Source organism: Mchenga conophoros, linkage group LG1 (assembly GCF_057382185.1).
Source record: "Mchenga conophoros isolate Kocher_MC1m ecotype Shallow Benthic linkage group LG1, M_conophoros_male_GT1.1, whole genome shotgun sequence".
NCBI lineage: Eukaryota > Metazoa > Chordata > Actinopteri > Cichliformes > Cichlidae > Mchenga > Mchenga conophoros.
In genome coordinates, this window is record NC_140526.1 from 38,410,512 (window position 1) to 38,433,923 (window position 23,412).

General features: G+C 45.7%; 1 protein-coding gene and 1 pseudogene across 1 annotated transcript; both read right to left on the reverse strand.

Moving 5' to 3' along the window:
- Positions 1–20,596: 20,596 nt before the first annotated feature.
- Positions 20,597–21,570, reverse strand: LOC146583789 (uncharacterized). The gene is made up of 2 exons (XM_085257616.1): positions 21,415–21,570; positions 20,597–21,118 (listed from the first exon to the last, which is right to left on the reverse strand). Exons 1-2 carry the CDS (start codon positions 21,568–21,570, stop codon positions 20,597–20,599), a joined length of 678 nt encoding a protein of 225 aa, XP_085113742.1.
- A 50-nt stretch (positions 21,571–21,620) lies between these two features.
- Positions 21,621–22,798, reverse strand: LOC146583790 (uncharacterized; annotated as a pseudogene).
- Between the last annotated feature and the right edge of the window lie 614 nt (positions 22,799–23,412).

Here is a 23,412-nt window from a genome sequence, read left to right on the forward strand (position 1 = left end):
CTCAAAGCACACTGTGTTCTGTTGATCTTATGTGCTGCACAATAATGTTTAATATTTAGTATTTACTGTCATATTCCCATATATCATTGTGATGTTGTTTATTCTATTACTCTTGTTCTCTTCTGCTTGTTTTCTTTTTTCTTTCTCAATAGGTGATCCAGGTGATTGATATATGCATTTTTTTTCTGCTCATTCTGTTGGTTTTTGTTTTTTGTCCTTCTCCCCCGTCCCTCTTCTCAGCTGTTTCTCTTTCCCTCTTTCTTTCTCCCCTTCTTTCCCCCAGTCAAGTCTGTCCCGTATTCAGTAAGTGAAAATAAAATAAACAATAAAAGGTGAATCAAATGGACCATTACGGCAAGGCTGGGATGGTCAATTTGGTAAAGTAAATCCGTTGGGCATCTTTCTTTGCCTTTAGACAACAATTCTGATGGCAAAAGAGCCAAACAGGACAGGCAAAAAAAAAAAAAAAAAAAGAGAGTGGGCGTCACAGGCCAAGCTTCGGCCCCTTGCTCTCCCGCTGCTCTGCTCCTCGCACGCCCGCCAGCCATTTTACTCACCGGACCTTCAACCTCGCCACGGCACAGTGGCTCCGCCTCCCACCTCGGCTCAATGGAGGCTCCCGCGCCAGAGGCTCGGCTGTGTACCCCGCCCGCTTCCTCTTCCCGGGGAAAGCGGCGCTTACGCCGCCATAATATGGACCATTTTGAGCAACTCCCGGTGGTGAGTTCTAGTGACTGTTTTTCGCAGTTGTTTTGAGCGACTGATTCCTCGCTCAAAACAAATAACGGACTCATCTCCCATTCATGGGGAGTTGACGATGTAGACTGGGAAGAATTTTTCTGCTCTGCTCCCCCAAAGACTGTAAATAGTGGTGGCAGAAAGACCAGAACAAGCCCTGATAAACCCGCCAGTATCACACACCCAGTCACTATTTCCACACCCATCACTCAGCCGTTTCCTGCCAGCATGGTGGCCCAGATTCGGCCTTCCTCTTCCACCATTTCACCTTCTCAGGTGAAGACAGCTAAGGCTCAGCCTGTCCCTAGAACACCACCTCAGATGGCTAGGGCCCAGCCAGCAACCACTCCTGTTCCAGCTCCCAAGACGAGGGAAGCTGTGACCCAGTCTACCTCCACACCCGCTCCCATTTCTCGGGTGGGGGTGACTGGTGTCCAGCCACCTCCCGTGCCTGTCCCAGCACCCAGGCTGAGGGCAGCCAGAAACCAGCCAGACCTCCCTAGAGGCGCGGAAGAGCTAGCCTCTCGGCCTGTCAGTCCACCACTTTATCCACCTCCTGATCCAGCTTTTCACGCCCTCGCACTATCCCTTGTTAGGCTAGCTGACCTGTCCCCTGCTCAGGCACCAGCCTTACTAGCCCAGGCGGTAGCTTTATGTCCTTCACTAGCTCAGTCTGTAGCTCAGCCATTAGCCACACCAACCTCAGCTCCGTCGTCAGCCTCACCTACCTCAGTTCATCCCTTAGCATCTCTACTCCAGTCAGTTCCCTCGCCTGCTGTTCAGCTTCCACTCCAGTCAGTTCCCTCGCCTGCTGTTCAGCTTCCACTCCAGTCTGTTCCCTCACCTGCTTTTCAGCCTCCACTCCAGTCAGTTCTCTCACCTGCTGTTCAGTCTCCTCCTGCCCTCCAGTCCCCTGTAGTTCAGTCTCCTCCTGCCCTCCAGTCTCCTGTCCGCCAGTCAGTCCAGTCGTCCCCTGTAGCCCAGTGTCCTGTTCCCCAGTTGCCCCCTGTCCAGTCAGTCCAGTCGCCCCTTGTCCAGTCGCCCCCTGTCCAGTCAGTCCAGTCGCCTCCCGTCCGGTCGCTTCCCGTCCGGTCAGTCCAGTCGCCTCCCATCCGGCCGCCTGTAGCTCAGTCACCCGTTCTCCCACCGTCTGTAGCTCAGTCACCCGTTCTCCCACCGTCTGTAGTCCAGTCTTCTGTAGTTCGGTCACTCATCCACCATCCTGTTCAGTTCCTGGAGCTGCAGCCACAGCATCCAGAGCCAGCTGTGAACTCTCCCGCTGGCCCGGCCGCTCCTCAGCCAGGGGTTTCCGCACCCGCTGGCCCGGCCGCTCCTCAGCCAGGGGTTTCCGCACCCGCTGGTCCGGCCGCACCTCAGCCAGAGGCTTCCGCGCCTGCTGGCTCTACAGCTGTTGCTCTGTCTCCACCGGCTCCCACGCCGCCTCCTGCAGCTGCTCCTCAGTCTCCGCCGGCTCCCACGCCACCTCCCATGCCGCTGCCCACGCTGCCTCCTGCAGCTGCTCCTCAGTCTCCGCCGGCTCCCATGCCGCCTCCTGCAGCTGCTCCTCAGTCTCCGCCGGCTCCGCCGCCTCCTGCAGCTGCTCTTCAGTCACCGCCGGCTCCCACGCCGCCTCCTGCAGCTGCTCCTCAGTCACCGCTGGCTCCCACGCCGCTTCCTGCAGCTGCTCCTCAGCCACCTTCTCCTCGTCGTGGTTGACCACCGGACCGGCTCAGTGGCCGCCGCCGTCTTCCTCGCGGCCGCCCACCGGACCGGCTCAGTGGCCGGCTCAGTGGCCGCCGCCGTCTTCCTCGCGGCCGCCCACCGGACCGGCTCAGTGGCCGCCGCCGTCTTCCTCGCGGCCGCCCACCGGATCGACTGCCGGCCACTTGGCCACCCACCCGAACTGTTTGGGCTCAGCCACTGGCCGCGTGGCCGCCCACCTGAACTGTCTCTGTTTGAACTCCGTCCCTCCGTCCTGGGCACCCTCCGCCCACCCTGGTCTGGTTTTCCTTTCTTTTAGCCGTCAGGTGCCGGCCTTTGAAGGGGGGGGTACTGTCAGGGTTCCTGGGTCGTTGACCCAGTGTTTTCAGTTTTGTTCATGTTCAGTTTATTTTGCCACTTCCATGTTCTCACTTCCTGCTTTTCCTGTGTCAGCTTGCCTCGTGTCATTAGCCAGATTATGTTCAGTTGTGTACTCACCGATCTCTCATTATCATCCTCATCAGTCTGTGTATTTAAGCCCTCTGTTTCTAGTCGTTCACTGTCGTGTCATTGATGTTGATGTCGTCTCTCCGTATGTATGTTCAGTTCAGTCAGTCAGCCAGCCATCCATCCAGTCTTTCAGCCAGTCAGTCCTTCATTCCTGCCCTGTTCATCCACGATTCATAATAAACCATCTTCAGTTCTTCACTATCCACGAGTCCTGCGTTTGGGTCACTTCCTCGCCTCCACACACGACACTCCTGACAGGTTGAGATTCACGAGTTTGGAGCGGAATTAAAAACATGACATTCATTTAAGGTTATCGTGTGTTTTGTGAGCAAATGCTTTTGCATATTCGTAATGTTCCCTCCCTTAAATGAAATCTCTACTTTGCAAGTATTGCAAGTTGCCCTATTGCCATCTGTTCTCATAAAGTATAATCACACTTTTGAGCGTTTGAGCCGCTTAGGCGCCATGTTTCCTGCCAGGTAAATGACGCTCCGCAACATGGTGACGTCATTCGGGGCGACTGGAATCGATAAGGGAATTGTTTGCAAAAATGGCAAACAATTCCAAGGAACTGAAACAGTGGGAACCGGTTCTCAACAAGAACCGGTTTTCGATACCCATCCCTACTCTCGGAACATCAGCTTCTTTTCTATGGGAAGCAGGGAAAGCTGTGATGAGAGGTAAAATAATTGATTTCTCATCACATAAAAAGAAAGAAGAAAACAAAAATATTCAGGAACTAGAAAAAACCATCAAATCCTTAGAAGAAGCCTACGTGTGCGACCAAAATCAAGAAATAATGAACAAAATATGCAAAACAAAACTAGAATTAAATGAAATTATTAATAAAAAAAAACACTATTCCTAGTATAAAGACATCGCTTGCAGAATTTTGAACACAGTAACAAATCAGGTCGATTTCTAGCTAACCAGTTAAAAATAAAGAAAGAAAAAAAACTATATGTGCTGTTAAAGATTTCTCTGGAAACACAATATATGGCCCTGGAAGAATAAACAACATTTTTAGGGATTTCTATGAAACTCTATATTCCCCACAAATAAACCCATCTAAAATGAAATTGAACAGTTTCTTGACAATGTAACTCTTCCAAAATTACTAGACAGTCAAGCAATGGCACTGGATTCGCCACTGATGCCAGGTGAACTCCAGGAAGCCCTGATAAGTATGCCCAATAATAAGGCTCCAGGTCCAGACGGCTACCCTGCAAAATTCTAGTAGATTACTTAATTTAATAGACTACTCATACAGTAAAAACATTGAAACCACAATATTATCTCTAGATGCAGAAAAAGCATTTAACTGGAAATTTTTATTTGCAACTTTACACAAATTTGGTTTTGAAAACTCTTTCATAAACTGGCTAAGAATATTATATAATTCCCCAACAGCTTGTGTCAGAACAAATGACCAGACATCCTCCAGCTTCTGTCTTCTGAGGGGCACCAAACAGGGATGCCCACTCTCCCCTTTCACTTTTTATCGAACCACTAGCTGCAGCATTTAGACAGGCTACAACAATTAAGGGCATAAAATGTAAGAACGTAGAACATAAAATCAGTCTCTATACGGATGATCCCATATGGAAAAGAAATAGTAAAAACTTATATGTGATTACTCATGAAAGTGGCCACTTTCTCATTACTTTCATACATTGTTTTAGTAAGTATCCAAAACATACAAGTTTCATTATATAATTTTTCAAGGGATCTTATATCTGTTTTCACTCTTATATGCTTTTCATACAAGTTTCACACAAGACAGATACAAACTTTATAAGATTTATATATATCTTTTCCATATGGGCACACTGTCAAGGCAATACACCAGACAATTACATCCACGCTCTTTTGTTCTGTCCACCAGTGCAGAAGTTTTGGCGTGGGATATGTGAAGACTTATCAAAGTGTCTGAAATGTAAAATTCCAAGCTCCCCTTTAGTGTGTTTGTTGAGCAAATTGGATGATGTCACTACAGAAACGAATACAGTCCACATGGTTTTTACTGCCCTATGCATTGCCAAGAAAACGGTCCTCATGAACTGGAAAAATAAAAATAATCTTAATTCTAGCCAATAGAGAAGGGTGATATGACCAAAAATATTTATCACAATATACATTTGAAAATTTGCGATAACGATATAACTGCCGATATAATTGACACTAGACAAAATACTTTACAACTCCACAACTTTATTAGTGCAAAAAACCCCATCAATGTATTTTCACTCAAACAAGCAGCTGTTTTTTATGTGCATTAAAGTTATACAAAAATGTAACAGTCCAAATTCCTTGCTGACAGTTGAACCAAAAGGCATTTCCAGTGGAAATTGGCCGACATATCCTCAGCATAACCATGTATAATATCCACAAAACTTAAAAAGAGGTTATACACACAATATGGTAATATTATGTTGAAGCGCAGTACATATCACTCCGCGAGGCTCCTGCCTACGATAGCTCTGACAATCCATCAAGCGGTGCGGGTTCGTAGCTTAGCAAAGTCATACTAAAACATTTGACAGATTTTTGAGCGCCGTGTACGACATAAAATCGTTTCGAGGTCAGTAAACACAACCAGAATTCATACATAAGGCACACGGGATTATAAGGGGCACTGTCGATTTTCAGTGAAATCAAAGGATTGATTTTAAGTGTGCCGTATTTTCCAAACAACACGGTAATAACGACGGCCCGCTAGCATGCTCTTAAAAAAATGGTGCGTTGTTGTGTATCTGATGGACGAAAGCTAAACCAGTTCCACACTGGGCATGTTAACGGCGTCCAGTGGACGGTCTGTGTATTCAACCCCACCTCTGGCGCCGGTGCCAATTTTAAATCCATGTAGACATTGAGGATTCTCGGGAGGGGCCGTGCTAACACGTGCTGCTCTCTGGCAGCAGCACCATGCTCTCCAGTGTTTTAAATGCACCTTAGAACAACACGCAGCAACACTACACATGAGTGAGAGGAGGGAGGTTTGGGGTCTTCACACACCCCTGTTCTCTGCTGGCCATCGGGGCGGGGGGGCTGGGAGGAGGTGTTGGCCGTCCGATTGGGATGCGGGGCCTCCCTGCTGCTGCGGAGCCTGGGGCGGTCTGCTTGCCTCGGGGGAAAGGGTAACATCTCCTGGGTCTAGGTGCTGTTTCCCCCTCCAGGGGCGAGGGTACCTGGAACTGGGGTATAGAGTTTGTTTGGGGAGTGTGATTGCGTGTACATTGTCCTTGTATGTCTATCCCTACGTTGGGTGAGTGCTGAGTATTTGTGTATGTGTGCATGAGGGTGGGAATGCAAGTTTGTCTCTGTGTGTGCCTTTTTGTCTGTGTCTATATGTCATGTCGGGTCTTACACTTCACCTCTCTGGGAACTCCCAGGCCCTCCAAAGGCCTATCTCCCCTCACCACACTCCATGCCGGTAACTGATGCCCTCAGGGGTCGGTGCGTTGGTGGTTCTTGGTGTCCGGGGCTGGCTCCTCCATGCCTGCTTCATGCCCTGGGGGACGGGGCTATGGCTCTCTAGATCCTCTAGCAGACTGTTACATGGAGAAACCTTTTGAATACAAGCGCGCTGATCCACACAGGTGTGCACACGGGTGTTCACTGTTCATAGACATAAACTACACCTTTATTGGCTGCTACTTCCAAGCACATTGTGCGCTGTCGGTCCTGCTTGCTGCACAACATCATTCAATATTTAGTATTTACTGCTGTTTACACTTAGCTAGATTAACGTGATGGTGTTGTGTTTAGTATGTTGCTCTGTTTTTTTTGTTTTTTTTGCTTGTTTTCTCTTCTTTTTCTCTCAACAGGTGATCCAGGAGATTTTTTTTCTCTTCTTTCTCTTTTTAAGTGTCTTCCTCACTGTCCCTCTTCCCTTCTGTTTTTCTTTTCCTTCATCTTTCTTTCTCCCTTTCCTTTCCCTCAGTTATGTCTGTCCCGTCTGTAACAACTGAAAATAAAATAAAATAAAATAAATAATAACAACAAAGGTCGATCAAATGGACCAATACGGCAAGGCCGTGATGAGCCATTTGGTCTTCAGACAACAATTCTGACGGCTAAAGAACCAAATGGGACAGGCAAAAAAAAAAAAAAAAGGAGTATCGGAGCAGCTGAGACGCATTTTTTCTAAACACGACATCTCTGTGGCTTTTAAACCCCAAAACATGCTGCGCTAAACATCAGTCCGCCCTGACACAAACAGAGTAACATAGTGTACGCTGTTAAGTGCCAGGAGGATTGCCAGGATTTATACATCGGGGCGAAGATGTATAAACAACCTCTGGCGAAGAGGATGGTACAACACAGAAGAGCTACCTCGTCAGACCAGGACTCTGCAGTCTATTTACCTACAGGCCAGTGGACACTCTTTCAATGATGAGGATATACACATCCTGTCATGAACCGAAGTTCCACGCACAAGTTGGACCCAGGAGCAGAACACACACACAGCGGTACGAGAGAACAAAAATAAACTTTATTATAACTGAGGGTGTCCCGGGAGGGTAGAAGGAAAAAACGCACGGAACCAGAAAAACCGAGGGACCGGGAGGTGAATCACGCAGGAACGCCGAGAGCGGGACTGTGGGAGGCTGAAACAGAAAAAGGAAAAAAGGATTATTGGGGTGCGGGGAAAACGGCAGTATACGAGGGGAAGTAGAGTACGCGTCTTACGATGATAGCGGGGCCGAGGGAACCGGAGGGAGGGGTGAGGGTCCGTGGGGAGAAGTTTCAGAAAGGTCGAGGCGGCTGGGGCTGATCGTGATCCAAATTCCGGACAGGCAGGTGGACAGGCTGGTGGCTCAAACACGCCGAGCTGTGATCGCTGAAGGACGACTACGGACTGGCGTGGAGCAGCAGGCTGGGCAGGATTAAATAGTCCACCTGGTGATCGCCTGGGATGGGATGCAGGTGTGGAGTTAGCAGCCGCGCCCACGGGAGTGGGCATCCCATCAGCACCTCGGACGCCGGGCCGCGGACCATGACAGTACCCCCCCCTCAAGAGTCGCCCCCCGGCGACTGGCCGGGACCCCGCCTGCGGAGAGAAGCACGGAAAGCAGAGATGAGACGAGGGTCCAGAACGAAGGAGCGCGGGACCCACAGGCGGTCCTCGGGGCCGTACCCCTCCCAATCCACGAGATACTGCCAGCCGCGCCCGCGCCGGCGCGCATCCAGGATCCGCCGGACCGCATAGGCCGGATGGCCGCCGATGAGCCGGGCGGGAGGAGGGGGCACGGAAGGAGGGCACAGGGGGCTGAGGCGGACTGGTTTAAGCTGAGACACATGGAACGTGGGGTGCACTCGCCGGGAGGCTGGAAGCCGGAGCCTGACCGCCACCGGGTTGATGACCCGGTCCACCTCGTACGGCCCGATGAAACGGGGAGCCAGTTTGCGGGACGTGCCTCGGAGCGGGATGTTCCCAGCAGCCAACCAAACCTTCTGTCCCGGCTGGTAGTCAGGGGCTGGGGCACGGCGCCGATCGGCGTAGTGCGCATGTCGTTCCTTCGCGCGCAGGAGGGCGCTGCGAACGCTGCGCCATACACGTTGGCAGCGCCGAAGGTGATGTGGAGCTGAAGGGACGGAGAGAGTTAAGTCCTCTTCAGGGAAGAGTGGAGGCTGATATCCGAGGGACGCTTCGAAAGGAGATAGACCGGTGGTGGACGAGGTTAAAGTGTTATGGGCGTACTCCACCCAGGGCAGGTAGGTAACCCAAGAGGAGAGGTTTTGACTAGCCACGCACCTCAGCATAGTCTCCAGCTCCTGATTGAGACGTTCAGTCTGTCCGTTGGATTGTGGGTGGAAGCCGGAGCTTAGGTTGACCTTGGCGCCGAGAGTGGAGCAGAAGGTCTTCCACACCTGTGAGGTGAACTGGGGACCTCGATCGGAGACAATCTCCAAGGGGATTCCGTGGAGCCTGAACACATCAGAGACCAACGTTTGGGCAGTCTCAGCGGCCGAGGGCAGCTTGGCTAGCGGGATGAAGTGAGCGGCCTTAGAAAAACGATCTACAACGGTGAGGATGACACACTTTCCGGAAGAGGTAGGGAGACCGGTAACAAAGTCGAGGGAGATGTGAGACCAGGGCCGGTGGGGTGTAGTGAGCGGGTGGAGCTGACCTGCGGGGTGTTTGGTGGATGACTTATTACGGGCGCAGACGGCACAGGCGGACACATAGTCCCTCACGTCCCTTGTTAGCGTCTTCCACCAAAAATGTCTCTTGAGGAGGTGCGTCGTTCTGCTCACGCCTGGGTGGCACGTGAATCGTGCTGTGTGGATCCAGTGGATGACCGCTCCACGGGCGGCAGCAGGAACGAAGCGCCGTCCGGGTGGTCCAGTCCCTGGATCGGGGTCCCCCGGGAGAGCTCGGCGAATGGTCTCCTCAATCTCCCAGGTGAGAGTGCCCACCACGCAGGCGGTGGGTAGGATGGTGGCGGGGGAAGACGCTCCACTGTCGGAGGAGTACTGACGGGAGAGCGCATCGGGCTTGGTGTTCCGCGACCCTGGACGATAGGAGAGCGTGAAGTTGAAGCGGGCGAAGAACAGAGACCAGCGAGCTTGGCGTGGATTCAACCTCTTGGCGGTTCTCAGGAACAGGAGGTTCTTATGGTCTGTCCATATGAGGAAGGGCTATTCGGCCCCCTCCAGCCAGTGGCGCCATTTCTCTAAAGCGAGTTTAACAGCTAGCAGTTCCCTGTCGCCGATGTCATAATTCTTCTCCGCGGGGGTGAGTCGGCGCGAGAAGAAGGTGCATGGCCGGAGCTTGTTTAGAGGCCCAGACCGCTGGGAGAGAATCGCTCCCACTCCCGCATCAGACGCGTCAACTTCTACAATAAACTGCTTAGAAGCGTTTGGGTGGGTTAGGATGGGTGTGGACGTAAATAATTGTTTTAACTTAGCGAAGGCTGCGTGGGCCTCAGGGGACCAGGTGAAGGGCACTTTGGGTGAGGTGAGCTGGGTGAGAGGCGCGGCCACCTGGCTGTAGTTCCGAATGAAGCGGCGGTAAAAGTTCGCAAACCCCAGGAAGCTCTGAAGCTTCTTCCGTGACTCCGGAACCGGTCATTCCAACACTGCCTTGACTTTCACCGGGTCAGTCTTCACCTGCCCACCTGCTAGGATGTAGCCCAAGAAGGAGATAGATGAAACGTGGAACTCACATTTCTCCGCCTTGACGTACAACCTGTTTTCGAGCAGCCGTTGTAGCACGCTCCTCACATGAACGTGATGTTCCTCGGGTGTTTTGGAGAAGACCAGAATATCATCTAGGTATACGAGCTACCTCGTCAGACCAGGACTCTGCAGTCTATTTACCTACAGGCCAGTGGACACTCTTTCAATGATGAGGATATACACATCCTGTCATGAACCGAAGTTCCACGCACAAGTTGGACCCAGGAGCAGAACACACACACAGCGGTACGAGAGAACAAAAATAAACTTTATTATAACTGAGGGTGTCCCGGGAGGGTAGAAGGAAAAAACGCACGGAACCAGAAAAACCGAGGGACCGGGAGGTGAATCACGCAGGAACGCTGAGAGCGGGACTGTGGGAGGCTGAAACAGAAAAAGGAAAAAAGGATTATTGGGGTGCGGGGAAAACGGCAGTATACGAGGGGAAGTAGAGTACGCGTCTTACGATGATAGCGGGGCCGAGGGAACCGGAGGGAGGGGTGAGGGTCCGTGGGGAGAAGTTTCAGAAAGGTCGAGGCGGCTGGGGCTGATCGTGATCCAAATTCCGGACAGGCAGGTGGACAGGCTGGTGACTCAAACACGCCGAGCTGTGATCGCTGAAGGACGACTACGGACTGGCGTGGAGCAGCAGGCTGGGCAGGATTAAATAGTCCACCTGGTGATCGCCTGGGATGGGATGCAGGTGTGGAGTTAGCAGCCGCGCCCACGGGAGTGGGCATCCCATCAGCACCTCGGACGCCGGGCCGCGGACCATGACACATCCTGGACAGGGAGGAACGCTGGTTTCGCTGGTACTCATGGCCATCAATGGTCTCTGATCAATAAGGTTTGATCAGTGGCTGTTGATCAATGGTCATGAGAATTTGCAATGATCAAGGAACTGACCTCCCAGCCCATTGTTCCTTCACTGGGTTGGTTTCAGTCATTGTGCAAATGTACTGTTTATAAGATTGGGGAAAACACTGCAAACCTCTGTTGTTTAAGTGGAAGAGATGGATGCCTCAAAGTACAAGAACTGCTTCATGAATACGTGTCTGCAGGAACCCACTGGTTTTTTTAAGTTGGTCTGTCATCCAGATGGTTGAAGACAGCAAGTTATGAACGGAACCAGTGAGTTTGGTTGAGTGCTTCCTGCTAAGAGTTTACGAGTTTATAATCTAAGAAGAAAAATCCCATCAGACAACAATACCCTGCTGTCTGAACTTGGCACACATTATTTATTGGAAGCTGAAGCGCAAAGCTGCCCGTTATGTTCCATACTGATTTTGAAGTTATATCAATCTAGACTATTAAGGCTTAGATTCCCCAGTCGACACGGCTCTGACCATCTTGACTAGTGACCAAAAGTAAACCAAGGCTCACAGAGCCCCAGACTGTTGAGCGTCTCCATCCTGAGCACCTTTTAAAGCTCTTCTTTTATAGGAAGTGGTTCATAAATATTTAACATGTAGCTGGGTTTTATCCTTCCACTCCAGCTATTTTACATTTTTACTTTATCCTCAGATGTTTTATGATCTCTGTGTCTTTTATTTCTCCAAAGCAAGAAAACTGCTGTACAAATAAAGTTGATTACTTACTTTTTGAATTATCTGCCCTGCTCCTGTAACAGCCATAAAGACCGGTTGCAAGTCATTCTCTTCACCTTTCTCTTGAGGCTGGATTTGAACTTGCAGCTGTGGTTACAGTAGCCAATCTGAATTGGAGCCAAATTGTCATTATCTGTGATGTCTTCCGACCCCACCCTGCCCTTACCCCGGATCCTCACTGAGATGGCAGTGGAAAGCTCGATAATCTGACAATCTCTGGACATTACTCTTTCTGGCCAGAAGGCAGGTGACTTAATTTCCAGTAATGGGCGGTTATTGCTGCAGAGATCTTCTTCTTAAAATGGAGCAGGTAATGGCCCGTGGTGCTTTGGGTGCTCGTCTAAGCTGCCTATTAGACCTTAATGTGATTTAAACTGTGGAGAGACAGTGAAAGAAGGTACAGTAGAAGAAAGAAGAGCTAAAGAGGAGAAGGGGCTGTTATGTGTTGGCTGCTTGTGTATTCAAACTTGTTTGAAATGTGTACAAGACTGAAACCATGAATGAATTTAAGTTGAACATGATCTGCTTTCAGAAATCCTGCTAGAAAGAAGGAATGATGCACAGTGTAGGAATGAAATGAAAGAGAAGAGGTAAGCAGAAATTCTTTATTGTGCATTAATCCTGTGGCAGAGACTGAGGAAAAATTACACCACAAAAAAAGGATATATTGTGCTATGTGGGTGAAACTCTGTTTAAATATTTAGTAGTGCCCCCTGCTTGAAAACAGTGCTAAGAACAGAATCTCCTAAAATTAGCAGAGGTTTTATGTCTTATTTATGTGTCATTTCCCCCTACTGCTATTCCTTGTTGGTGGTCGTATCGTAACAAATTGAATGAATGTTTGGGGGGTTAACCTTTCTTTGGAGTGGCACAAAGAAAGGTTAACCCCAGCTGCTCTACCTGCTGAGTTACAGCAGGTTGGCAGTTTGATCCCTGTCGGCATGCCAAACATCCTTGGGCAAGATACTAACAAATGTTAGAAAGCGTAGTAAAAAAAAAGTATATGGGTGAATGAGGCATATTGGATATATATACATTGTGTCCACACAAAGAACATCTTAGCCTGCTCCTGTTCTCTGGTATTTTGGCTCTACAGCTTCGGCCTGTGCAGTGCATAGATATGATGTTGTGGTAAACATCTTGCATTTCATTTAGGTGCCAAATGTAAGAGCTCAGACTAGCCACACAGTTCTGAACAGAACTCAAGTGTAGCTGCAATAACGCATCATAGTGTGCACATTGTTTTCAGGGACATTGCTTTCACTAACAATGATCGGGTAATGATACCAGCAGCACTACATAACTGACACCTTTTGCTATAATTTCAGTCTGGGAGATAAATATACACAGCAGACATGAAAATGTGATTATTATTATTGACAATTTTAGTGCATTTCTCAGTGTTAATGTAGGTTAAGCTTAGGTTTGCACACATTCTGCTCTTAGTTGTAAGCTGGACAGAATTATGCATTGAAAATTGATGTTACTTCTTAAAGGATTTGATCCTAATAGTTGTAATAGTAATAGTTTACAAGGAGTGCAGAATTATTAGGCAAATGAGTATTTTGTCCACATCATCCTCTTCATGCATGTTGTCTTACTCCAAGCTGTATAGGCTCGAAAGCCTACTACCAATTAAGCATATTAGGTGATGTGCATCTGTGTAATGAGAAGGGGTGATGTCTAATGACATCAACACCCTATATCAGGTGTGCATAATTATTAGGCAACTTCCTTTCCTTTGGCAAAATGGGTCAAAAGAAGGACTTGACAGGCTCAGAAAAGTCAAAAATAGTGAGATATCTTGCAGAGGGATGCAGCAGTCTCAAAATTGCAAAGCTTCTAAAGCGTGATCATCGAACAATCAAGCGTTTCATTCAAAATAGTCAACAAGGTCGCAAGAAGCGTGTGGAAAAACCAAGGCGCAAAATAACTACCCATGAACTGAGAAAAGTCAAGCGTGCAACTGCCAAGATGCCACTTGCCACCAGTTTGGCCATATTTCAGAGCTGCAACATCACTGGAGTGCCCAAAAGCACAAGGTGTGCAATACTCAGAGACATGGCCAAGGTAAGAAAGGCTGAAAGACGACCACCACTGAACAAGACACACAAGCTGAAACGTCAAGACTGGGCCAAGAAATATCTCAAGACTGGTTTTTCTAAGGTTTTATGGACTGATGAAATGAGAGTGAGTCTTGATGGGCCAGATGGATGGGCCCGTGGCTGGATTGGTAAAGGGCAGAGAGCTCCAGTCCGACTCAGACGCCAGCAAGGTGAAGGTGGAGTACTGGTTTGGGCTGGTATCATCAAAGATGAGCTTGTGGGGCCTTTTCGGGTTGAGGATGGAGTCAAGCTCAACTCCCAGTCCTACTGCCAGTTTCTGGAAGACACCTTCTTCAAGCAGTGGTACAGGAAGAAGTCTGCATCCTTCAAGAAAAACATGATTTTCATGCAGGACAATGCTCCATCACACGCGTCCAAGTACTCCACAGCATGGCTAGCAAGAAAGGGTATAAAAGAAGAAAAACTAATGACATGGCCACCTTGTTCACCTGATCTGAACCCCATTGAGAACCTGTGGTCCATCATCAAATGTGAGATTTACAAGGAGGGAAAACAGTACACCTCTCTGAACAGTGTCTGGGAGGCTGTGGTTGCTGCTGCACGCAATGTTGATGGTGAACAGATCAAAACACTGACAGAATCCATGGATGGCAGGCTTTTGAGTGTCCTTGCAAAGAAAGGTGGCTATATTGGTCGCTGATTTGTTTTTGTTTTGTTTTTGAATGTCAGAAATGTATATTTGTGAATGTGGAGATGTTATATTGATTTCACTGGTAAAAATATATAATTGAAATGGGTATATATTTGTTTTTTGTTAAGTTGCCTAATAATTATGCACAGTAATAGTCACCTGCACACACAGATATCCCCCTAAAATAGCTAAAACTAAAAACAAACTAAAAACTACTTCCAAAAACATTCAGCTTTGATATTAATGAGTTTTTTGGGTTCATTGAGAACATGGTTGTTGTTCAATAATAAACTTATTCCTCAAAAATACAACTTGCCTAATAATTCTGCACTCCCTGTATGTGCAGCAGCACTTTCACATTTAAGGCAGAAAAAACACGCATCTCAAAACCTCTACTGAAAGCGGTTTGAGCAGTCCTTGCTCCAGTTATACTCGCAGCTTAGAACCCACTGACAGAGTTAAATAAATGATACACAACTTGAACACATGTTCATAAATATAAAAAAATAAATAGAATTCAATTCAATTTTAATTATATAGTGCCAAATCACAACAAAAGTCGTCTCAAGGCGCTTCATAGATACAGAGAAAAACCCAACAATCATATGACCGCCTATGAGCAAGCACTTTGGCGACAGTGGGAAGGAAAAACTCCCTTTTAACAGGAAGAAACCTCCGACAGAACCAGGCTCAGGGAGGGGCGGGGCTATCTGCTGCAACCGGTTGGGGTGAGAGAAGGAAGACAGGATAAAAGACATGCTGTGGAAGAGAGACAGAGGTTAATAACAGATATGATTGTAAGAATTGTAAGAAACAGATAAATAAGAGAAAAGACTAAAAGAAAAAAGACAAGTCTAACATGCATGTAAACCACACAAAGGTCAAACTGTAAAGTGTCTGTTACAAATCGTGCAAATGGGACTGGAGCCATCTGTGGCACCAGCTTGATCTTCACTTGCACCATCTGTGTGTGTTCTTGTCATTTTTTACGGTGTGAAAAGGTTTTTTATGATGTGAAGCTATTCGGATGTCCTGTCTGTATTTACACTCTCTATTCATTTATGAATAAATGAAGAAGCCTGTAAATATTTTAAATTATCATTATCATTAGTCAGCAGTTTATTTTAACAGTAAAGCCTCAAATACAGACAACAATAAATCCAAATACTTTTGAAAACTTTATAAGAAAATGAATGATTATGTGATGACTCTGGGCTGGTTAGCACTGCTGCCTGACAGCATAAAGATCGTGTGTCTGAATCCACCATCTGGTCTCTCTACGTAGAGTTTCCATGTTCTACTCATGTTTATGTGGATCATCTCTGGCTTCCTACTACAGTCCAAAGACATGCAATTAGTGGAGTTAGATTCATTGATCATTCTAATTTGGCCATAGGCATAAATGGCTGTCTGTGCCTCTATGTTGGCCCTGCGACAGACAGCTGGGAAGGCCTCCAGCCTCCATGCAACCATGAACGGGATAAGAAGATGGGTGATGATAATAAAGCAAATCTTGGTGATTCTTTTGTTTGCAGAATTTTAGCAAAGCTTAGACAATGTAGACATAACAGGATTCTGCTAGAGAAGGAAACAGGACATGTAAGTGGTTTCCTTCTCTTCCCTCCTCCTTGCTCAGGATATCTACTCTCACTGACATTATACTAAAAACTGTGACAGTACATAATGTATATGACATCATTAAATGATTTAAAATGTTCAAATTTAAAAGCTGCCCTTTATGTTTGGGGTACCGTATTAATAAATAACATTATTGAGAAATTGTATTCATCAATTTTCCTGTAACCATGCTCTCATCTTTGGCATCACCAGCACGCGTCACAGCAGAAAATTATTCCAGTCTTAACTCAAAGTCCATTTGCCAAGCCCGGCTGTCACAGCGATGGAGTGTCCCGGTAAAGGTGGAGGTAACCTTGAGTCACAGCTTGCAGCTTTTCCTCAGTGCTGCCAATAAGATTTAAGATATCATGTTGAAGAAGACACTGCTGATCGGCTCTTACCTGACATGTTTGGGTGAAAAGCAGTGTCCTTTCTTTCTCCCCTAATTATTCATTTCAGATGAAGTTACGTATTCTCAGACTATAAACATATTGTAATTTTTATTTCACCGTGCTAATCCGATGGCTGGATTTGCCCATCATCGTAAACATTATCACCGCTTAATAATTACGTTTCCAGTCACATTCGTCATGGGAAGTTTTGTTCCTTTTTTGGCTTTGAGGACAGAACACAGGCGTCTCTGCTGATTCCTTTACATGATTCTTTCCCTTTTCCTGCATCTGCCTCCTCTTTTCCAGCTGCGTCTCCTCCACCTGAACGTTCCCACTGTGTGGAAATGGATTTCTCTCACTTTTGGTGGAAGCAGCAGGTTATTTGCATTTCCAGCCATAGTGCTCATTTCACAAAATTTCATGGGACAGGGTCTGGGAATCAGCAGTGGGAGGCAGAAATCATCACAAAGCTCATTTCTTTAAGGATTCTCAAAGTGGGGAGTGAGTCGAGGAGCTGCTGAACTTTTTGCGAGCTGATTTTATTATGCTTGTAGTCAGCATGTTATTGCTTGAAAGGTCGAAGCATCTCAGCTGCATGTGTGCATGTTAATACACCAAATGAGCTCATTTATCCACATAAAAGAAAATACGAAGCCTGTGAGAGAGAAGAACCTTCTTTAAAAAAAATCAAGGTTCCAAGGTGGGTGCATTTCACCTTGAACAGGCAGTGCTGATCCAACCTTTTGAACCTCTCGTCTTCAGACAGACCGCCACGAGCGAGGGCGCTGCCAATCACCAGAACAAGCATCTGTGAATCTGCTCCGTCTGCCTTTTTTCTTCCCATCCTGCCAAAAAGCCCAATTGGGGGAATCAGGCAGTGATTAGTTTCCCTTGAGCCACATATGAAGGACGATCCACCAAGCTTGTCCTCATTAAGCCTCCATTAGCACAAGTGTAATGGATTTTTAATGAAGAGGGGGAGACACAAACACAACGATGAGCTTGACTTGACCCCGGCATCAGCGGGGAGCCGTGTCAATCAGCGCCCCCCGAATCCTCCTCCTCGTTTTCCTCTGTCACTGTCCTCAGGGACTTAAGTACACAACAATTCAAGCTTTCAAGTAATCCAACTCTTTTTTTTTGTTTTTAACACATCTTTGTATCTAATAAGTCACATTTAAAAAACTGCAAATTTATTTCCTGTTAATCTTAAAAGAAGAAAACACAGCCCCACTGACGCATGTCGTCTCTCGTGAGAAAGCCGTGTTTCTTCCATTTAATCCCTCATTAGCTGTTTTGTTTTCTCACTCTTCCCCAGTGAGTCAATTGTCTTCATGTGGATCAGACGACACTGATGAGAAGTCTTGAGGACCCAAACAGAAGCAATCATCCTCTTTTTACCAGGCGCGTGATTTCTCTTCCGACTGTGTTGACTCCCATTTCACAACTCTGACAAACACCATTGAGTTCCTTTTGTGATTCGTAGCGTTGAGTTAGGCCTTCGTGGAAAGCCATTAGAGCTGCAGCAATCAGACGATGGAGAGTTTACAGTTAAGCACAATCACACAAGTCCTGCAATGTCCTATTGCCACTTCAATTAAAATAAATAAATAAACTAATCTTCCTTCATCCCAATAAACCAAAGGAGGAAAAAAAAGGATGTTGGATGATGTGGCCTGTTTTCCTGCTCCAGAATAATGTTTGGGCCAATGAGATGCCTTCTTCATCCCTCCCACATTTGCCAGTCTCTGTACTGGGAGTCCTACACCCTTTAGATCTCCTGGACTCTAAGAGGATAAATAAATGTGCAAAAACTCAGCACTGTTCTGCAGCATCCACATGTTCTAACTTGTGAACGATGCAGTGAATGACAGTCGGGTTAAGCATGATGTTTTCACACAGTGGTGTAGCTGCTCCTCTTTATCAACCCCTCACAGCAGCTGCACCATTACTTGAAAAGCAGCAAACCGTGCCTGTAATTTCTTGACAGATGCACTTCACAGCAAGAGTTTCTAATTGCAAACAGCAGCCAGTGCATGGCTGCAGCTTCACACCTTTATTCTGATGTCAGCTATCAGGTAAGTAGTTCTCACACATAGGTATATTTGTATATATATATATATATATATATATATATATATATATATATATATAGTACTCTGGATCCAGTTTATTCAGCTTTTATTTACTTAAATTAATGTTTATTTATTTAACAGTAGTTTTCACCCCCTCACCACTCAGTGTCATCCCTGTTGGCATAGGTTTGCAACAACACTGTTGTTGTTTTCACTGTAGCTTCTCGAGATGCAGCGCTAAAAGTCAGAGAGGTTGATCTGGTGAAAGAAAAGTTCAGTTTATATAAAGAGTAATCCCTCTCCACCCACTCACAACCCAAATATAAAATTTCTTAGATAAAAGTCTTAGATTAAAGTGCATGGCTCTTTTTTTAGTTCAGAGGTCAGAAGAAGCATAAAATTCCCATTTTGCTTATTTTCTATCATGTTATTCACTGCGAGAGAAAAGCTCAGGCTTAAGGTTTTTCCTTTGGCTCTGTATGATGCCAAAGTTCTACATGGTCCTCTCAGGCTCACACCTTATACTGTGAGCACAGAAGACCAATTCACCTGCTGTTCGTACCTTTCATTTAAAAGGAAAAATGAGCAGACTCTTATATTAAAGGGAAGCATTAAAGGAAGCTAAAACAGCTTGTTTCACACAGAGGATGAACTGGACGGAGAGGTTGCATCCAGGTGCAGTATAAGCTAAATAAAGATTATTTTGAATTGTGCATCATGCTAATTTACTTGAGTAAAGTCCATGAATAAAATATGTAGCTAGGAATGGAAGCAGAGCAGTCCATTAGGCCAGTAGGACATTATTAAATGAACATCTAACCTTTTTTTTTTTTCGCTTTTTGCTCCATCATCAGCCTCCGAAATTAAACATTTTCTCCAGTTATTGGCTGAACTGAACAGACACTAACAGAATTTCATTTAAAGACTTTCAACTTAATTGCTTGCTCCACAGGGTCTGTTGTAATCAGTGTTGGGTAAGTTACTTTAAATTAGTAACTTAGTTACATTACTAGTTAGTCCTATCAAAAGTAACTCAGTTACTTCAAGTTACTCATTACTTTCAAAGTAACTAGTTACCAGGGAAAGTAACTTTGGTTTTACCCAGAATTCTCTTATTAATGTGTTGCTTCCCTAACTGGATACCCAGCAAGGATGCCAGTCTTCTAGCTTGCTTACATGTTAGCACTATCCAGCCACAAGTACACTGTGCCACCTAATGGCCTGAACCTAAAATGGTTAAAATGGCAGTGTAGTAGTGCGAGTGCAAGTTAATGATGAAATGAATTAAACTAAATTAGAAATTAACAAAGTTTGTTTTATGTGTCACTTTTTTATCTGTGTGTTTTAATCTATTTCTATTGTTTCAACCCTCTACAAATGCAAACTCATCCTTCTGGGGTTGTTACAGCAGTGTATAATCATTGTACGTAGTATCACTAGGAAGAAGCAGTGGATCACAAAACACAACATACAGTGTGTTGAAACTTTTGAAAGATATTTATTTTTGCCATTTAAATGGACAGAAAGTATGCTTTTAGTAGTGCCAACATTAAACCGTACCTCAGACAATTTAGGACCTGTAGGTATCAAAGTAGGTATCAAAGTAGGTATCAAAGTGCAAAAACATGTAGTGCAAAAAATGATTTAACATAAATACGGTGAGGTTTGTCCATTCTTTGTAAAGTTAACTGAACTTAACTTTGTAAACTTAACTGCTGAATTGCACCAACTGGAGACCTCATGTTCAGTAATAAAAGTATTTTCAGAGAAAGAGAAGAGAAATAAAATTAATTACAAGTATGTTCAGCCCCACAAACAGAAATAAAATAAATAATAACTATTTTCAGCTTCATAAACAGTCAAACCAAAAGAATATTGCCTCCATACAGGCCATGTAGATAAATAAAATATAATGGTATTTTAAGTGCTTCAGAAGCCCAAGTTTCACTTGGAAATAACCCTACTTTACCTTGTAGAGCACCACTGAAGGCAACACATCATCATCATATGAGCACTACTCAACTCTGGTTCCATCAAACCAACGATTGTACCTCAAGAGGAGAAGCTTCTCAAACTTATGATCAGACAACTTGTTCCTCTTTGGAGTGAGAATCAGGTTTCCCAGGCTGAAAAGCCTTTCAACTGGGGCACTTGAAGGAGTAGCTGCATTAAGTTTAAGAGAGAGTTTCTTTATCATTGGGAAATGATTCAGAGAGTCTAACCCTGTTGCTCCTGATTTGAGGTACTCGGCTACCTCACCTTCAGCAGTGGCATATATGTCCTCATTCTCTTCAAAGGAGAAGAACTCATCCTCTTTGCTAGAACCCGCGTGCTGTGTTGTGTTGGTGGCGCTGGTACCTGGTTGTAGCTGATCTTGCTCAGGGAGAAGTTTTCGACACTCTACCAGCAGACGTGCCTTTGCGAGGTCCTTCCGCGCCTGGTCATGTAGCCAACGAAGCTTAAATTTTGGTAGTGTCACAGCAGCCAGCAAAGCATCTTCACTTCCAAGGACATGTGCAAACCTTGTTTTGACTGCCTGTAATAATGACACAGTAAAAGTGCAAAAAACATTTTTGCATGAGAAAGTATGCATTGTTTCAACATTAAATTAATTAAATATTAACAGCATGCTGTAGTTTTATATAGAATGTATTTTAATTTGTAAATAATGTGTATTTTACTACGTTGTATTTATTTTATTTATTTATTGGGGTTAAGTATCTGTAACTGTAACAGCATTCACTTGCATGTGAACAGCACAGCACAATATAAAAAGCAATTGAGTAAAACATTTCATTAAAGATAAACACAAATGAAAATATCATCTCTTACCTGGACAACTGTATCTGGTAGCCCAACAAGAATTTGCAGACCATTTTTTATAGCCAGAGTCTTGGTCATCAGCGATTCCAGTGTGGGTAGGAGTGTGCCATAAAAACAATGGTCTTCTCCTTGAAGAATGTCCAGTGCCACAGTAAGTGGTTTCATGACTGCACAGTACTCTCTGATACACTGGTGCTCCCTCTCATTGAAACATTTCAACTGTAATGTGGATGAGATTGTGTTCAGCTCCACCACAGGTATCTTTGAAATTCTCCCCAGAGCATAATAGAACGAGTTCCACCTTGTTGTGGAAGGTACTAGTAGCTTCTTTGCAATAATGTCTTCCACAATCTCAGCAGCCACTGTGGAACGACTGGCCTTGTTCCACAGCCCTGCACATTTTGTGGTGGCACTTCTGTAGATGGTTTTTGTTGCAGCTTCAGACAATAGCCACTTCTCCACATCAGTGCAAGAGATAAGATTCATTGTGTGCGATGCACATCTCTGATGTGGCGATAAAGAAATTGCATCATCAGCATCTCCAGCACCATTCTGCAGCACATTCCCAATCGAAACAAAAGTCACCTCATCCTCCTCAGATTCAGAGTCATCTGACTCAGGTGGTGGCTGGTACACTTTAAAAGCCTTGACAAAATTGGAGCCATTATCCGTTACAGTTGATGTGATTTTAAACGATAGGCCATGAGATGAGTTAATGTTGTCCAGCTCAGATGCAATACTGTCATACGTATGTCGACCCATAAATCGCCTGCATGCCAGCGCTGCTTTCTCACATTTCATGTTTTGTGCATTTATCCAATGCGCGGTCACACCAAGAAAACTTTTATTATGCACAGTCCAAATGTCTGCTGTTGTGGAGATGTATTCTACCATGTCAAGTGTATTTTTGGCATATTCTTGGTCTAGGAAAACTGGAAAATGTCTTTCTGGATGGTGCCTTCCCAGCTCTCCCTCGCACAGGTATATGACTAATCAGTTGTCTGAAAGCATGGGACTCAACCGTTGAGATGGGTTTCATGTCTTCCACAACATACCTGGCAATCAGCCTGTGTAGCTGGGGCTGGGTAATGGACTGTGCAGCAGGCTGTCCGAAATCAAGCTTTCGTTGTTTTGCTGGAATAGCGTCAGCGGAGCTAGAGTCACCGACGTTGCCTTCGGGTTCTTTTTCAACTAAGTTGGTAGATGCATGCTGTTTCTGAAGATGTTTCATCAGATTAGAATTGCTAGTCTTTGATGTCGAAAGAGTTTTAGAACCTCCACAGAGAGTACAGTTCACGACAATATTCCTGTCTTTTACCACCAGAAAGGAGAAATAATGTGAATATTTCCAGGAGAGAAAACCCATGCCCGGACCATCTTCGACTGCCGCCATGATTGTAGCTTACGTCACAGTGACACGTGCCCTTTTTACGCCCAACACGGAAACTGCAGTCGTGGTGCTTTCCTTTGTACTCGGGACTCAGAAATTCAGGACTGCAGATGAGCTGCATATGTGTTTAGTAGTAATTTGTTTTTGTAGAGGGCTAGCAAAACAAACGTTTTCGAGGGCATCGCCATATATATACTTAATAACGCGTTAGTCCCAACACTGGTTGTAATTAATGCTCTGGCTGTGTAATGCAAGTATGATCAACAATGGTCAGCATACTAAAGATGCAGAGATATCAGGGGAGTTGGTGTACTTTTCTTTGTTTAAGGTATCTGTATTTCATCATCAATCACTGGGACACATCAGACACCAGCAGTGCACGGAGCTAATAAAGGAGAAAAAAAAATCATAATTACTTCAAGAGGAACCAAATTATCAAAGGCCCAGACCAACCTTTGGTCTCTAAACGAATAGCAAATTGACGAAAGTGCAAGGTCAATCAATTGGGATCATTTGCTTTGGTATCAATGCAGACAACACAATGGCTCAGCCAACACACTTTTACATCAGTGAAGAAAAGGTTTGCAGATTAAAAACTCAGAACTTTGTACAAAAGA

Coding starts and splice junctions, on each gene's coding strand:
- LOC146583789 (XM_085257616.1), bottom strand. CDS start 21,570: ATGAAACCACTTACTGTGGCACTGGACATTCTTCAAGGAGAAGACCAT. Junction 21,119..21,414: donor TACCAGATACAGTTGTCCAG/GTAAGAGATGAT, acceptor TCATTATTACAG/GCAGTCAAAACAAGGTTTGC.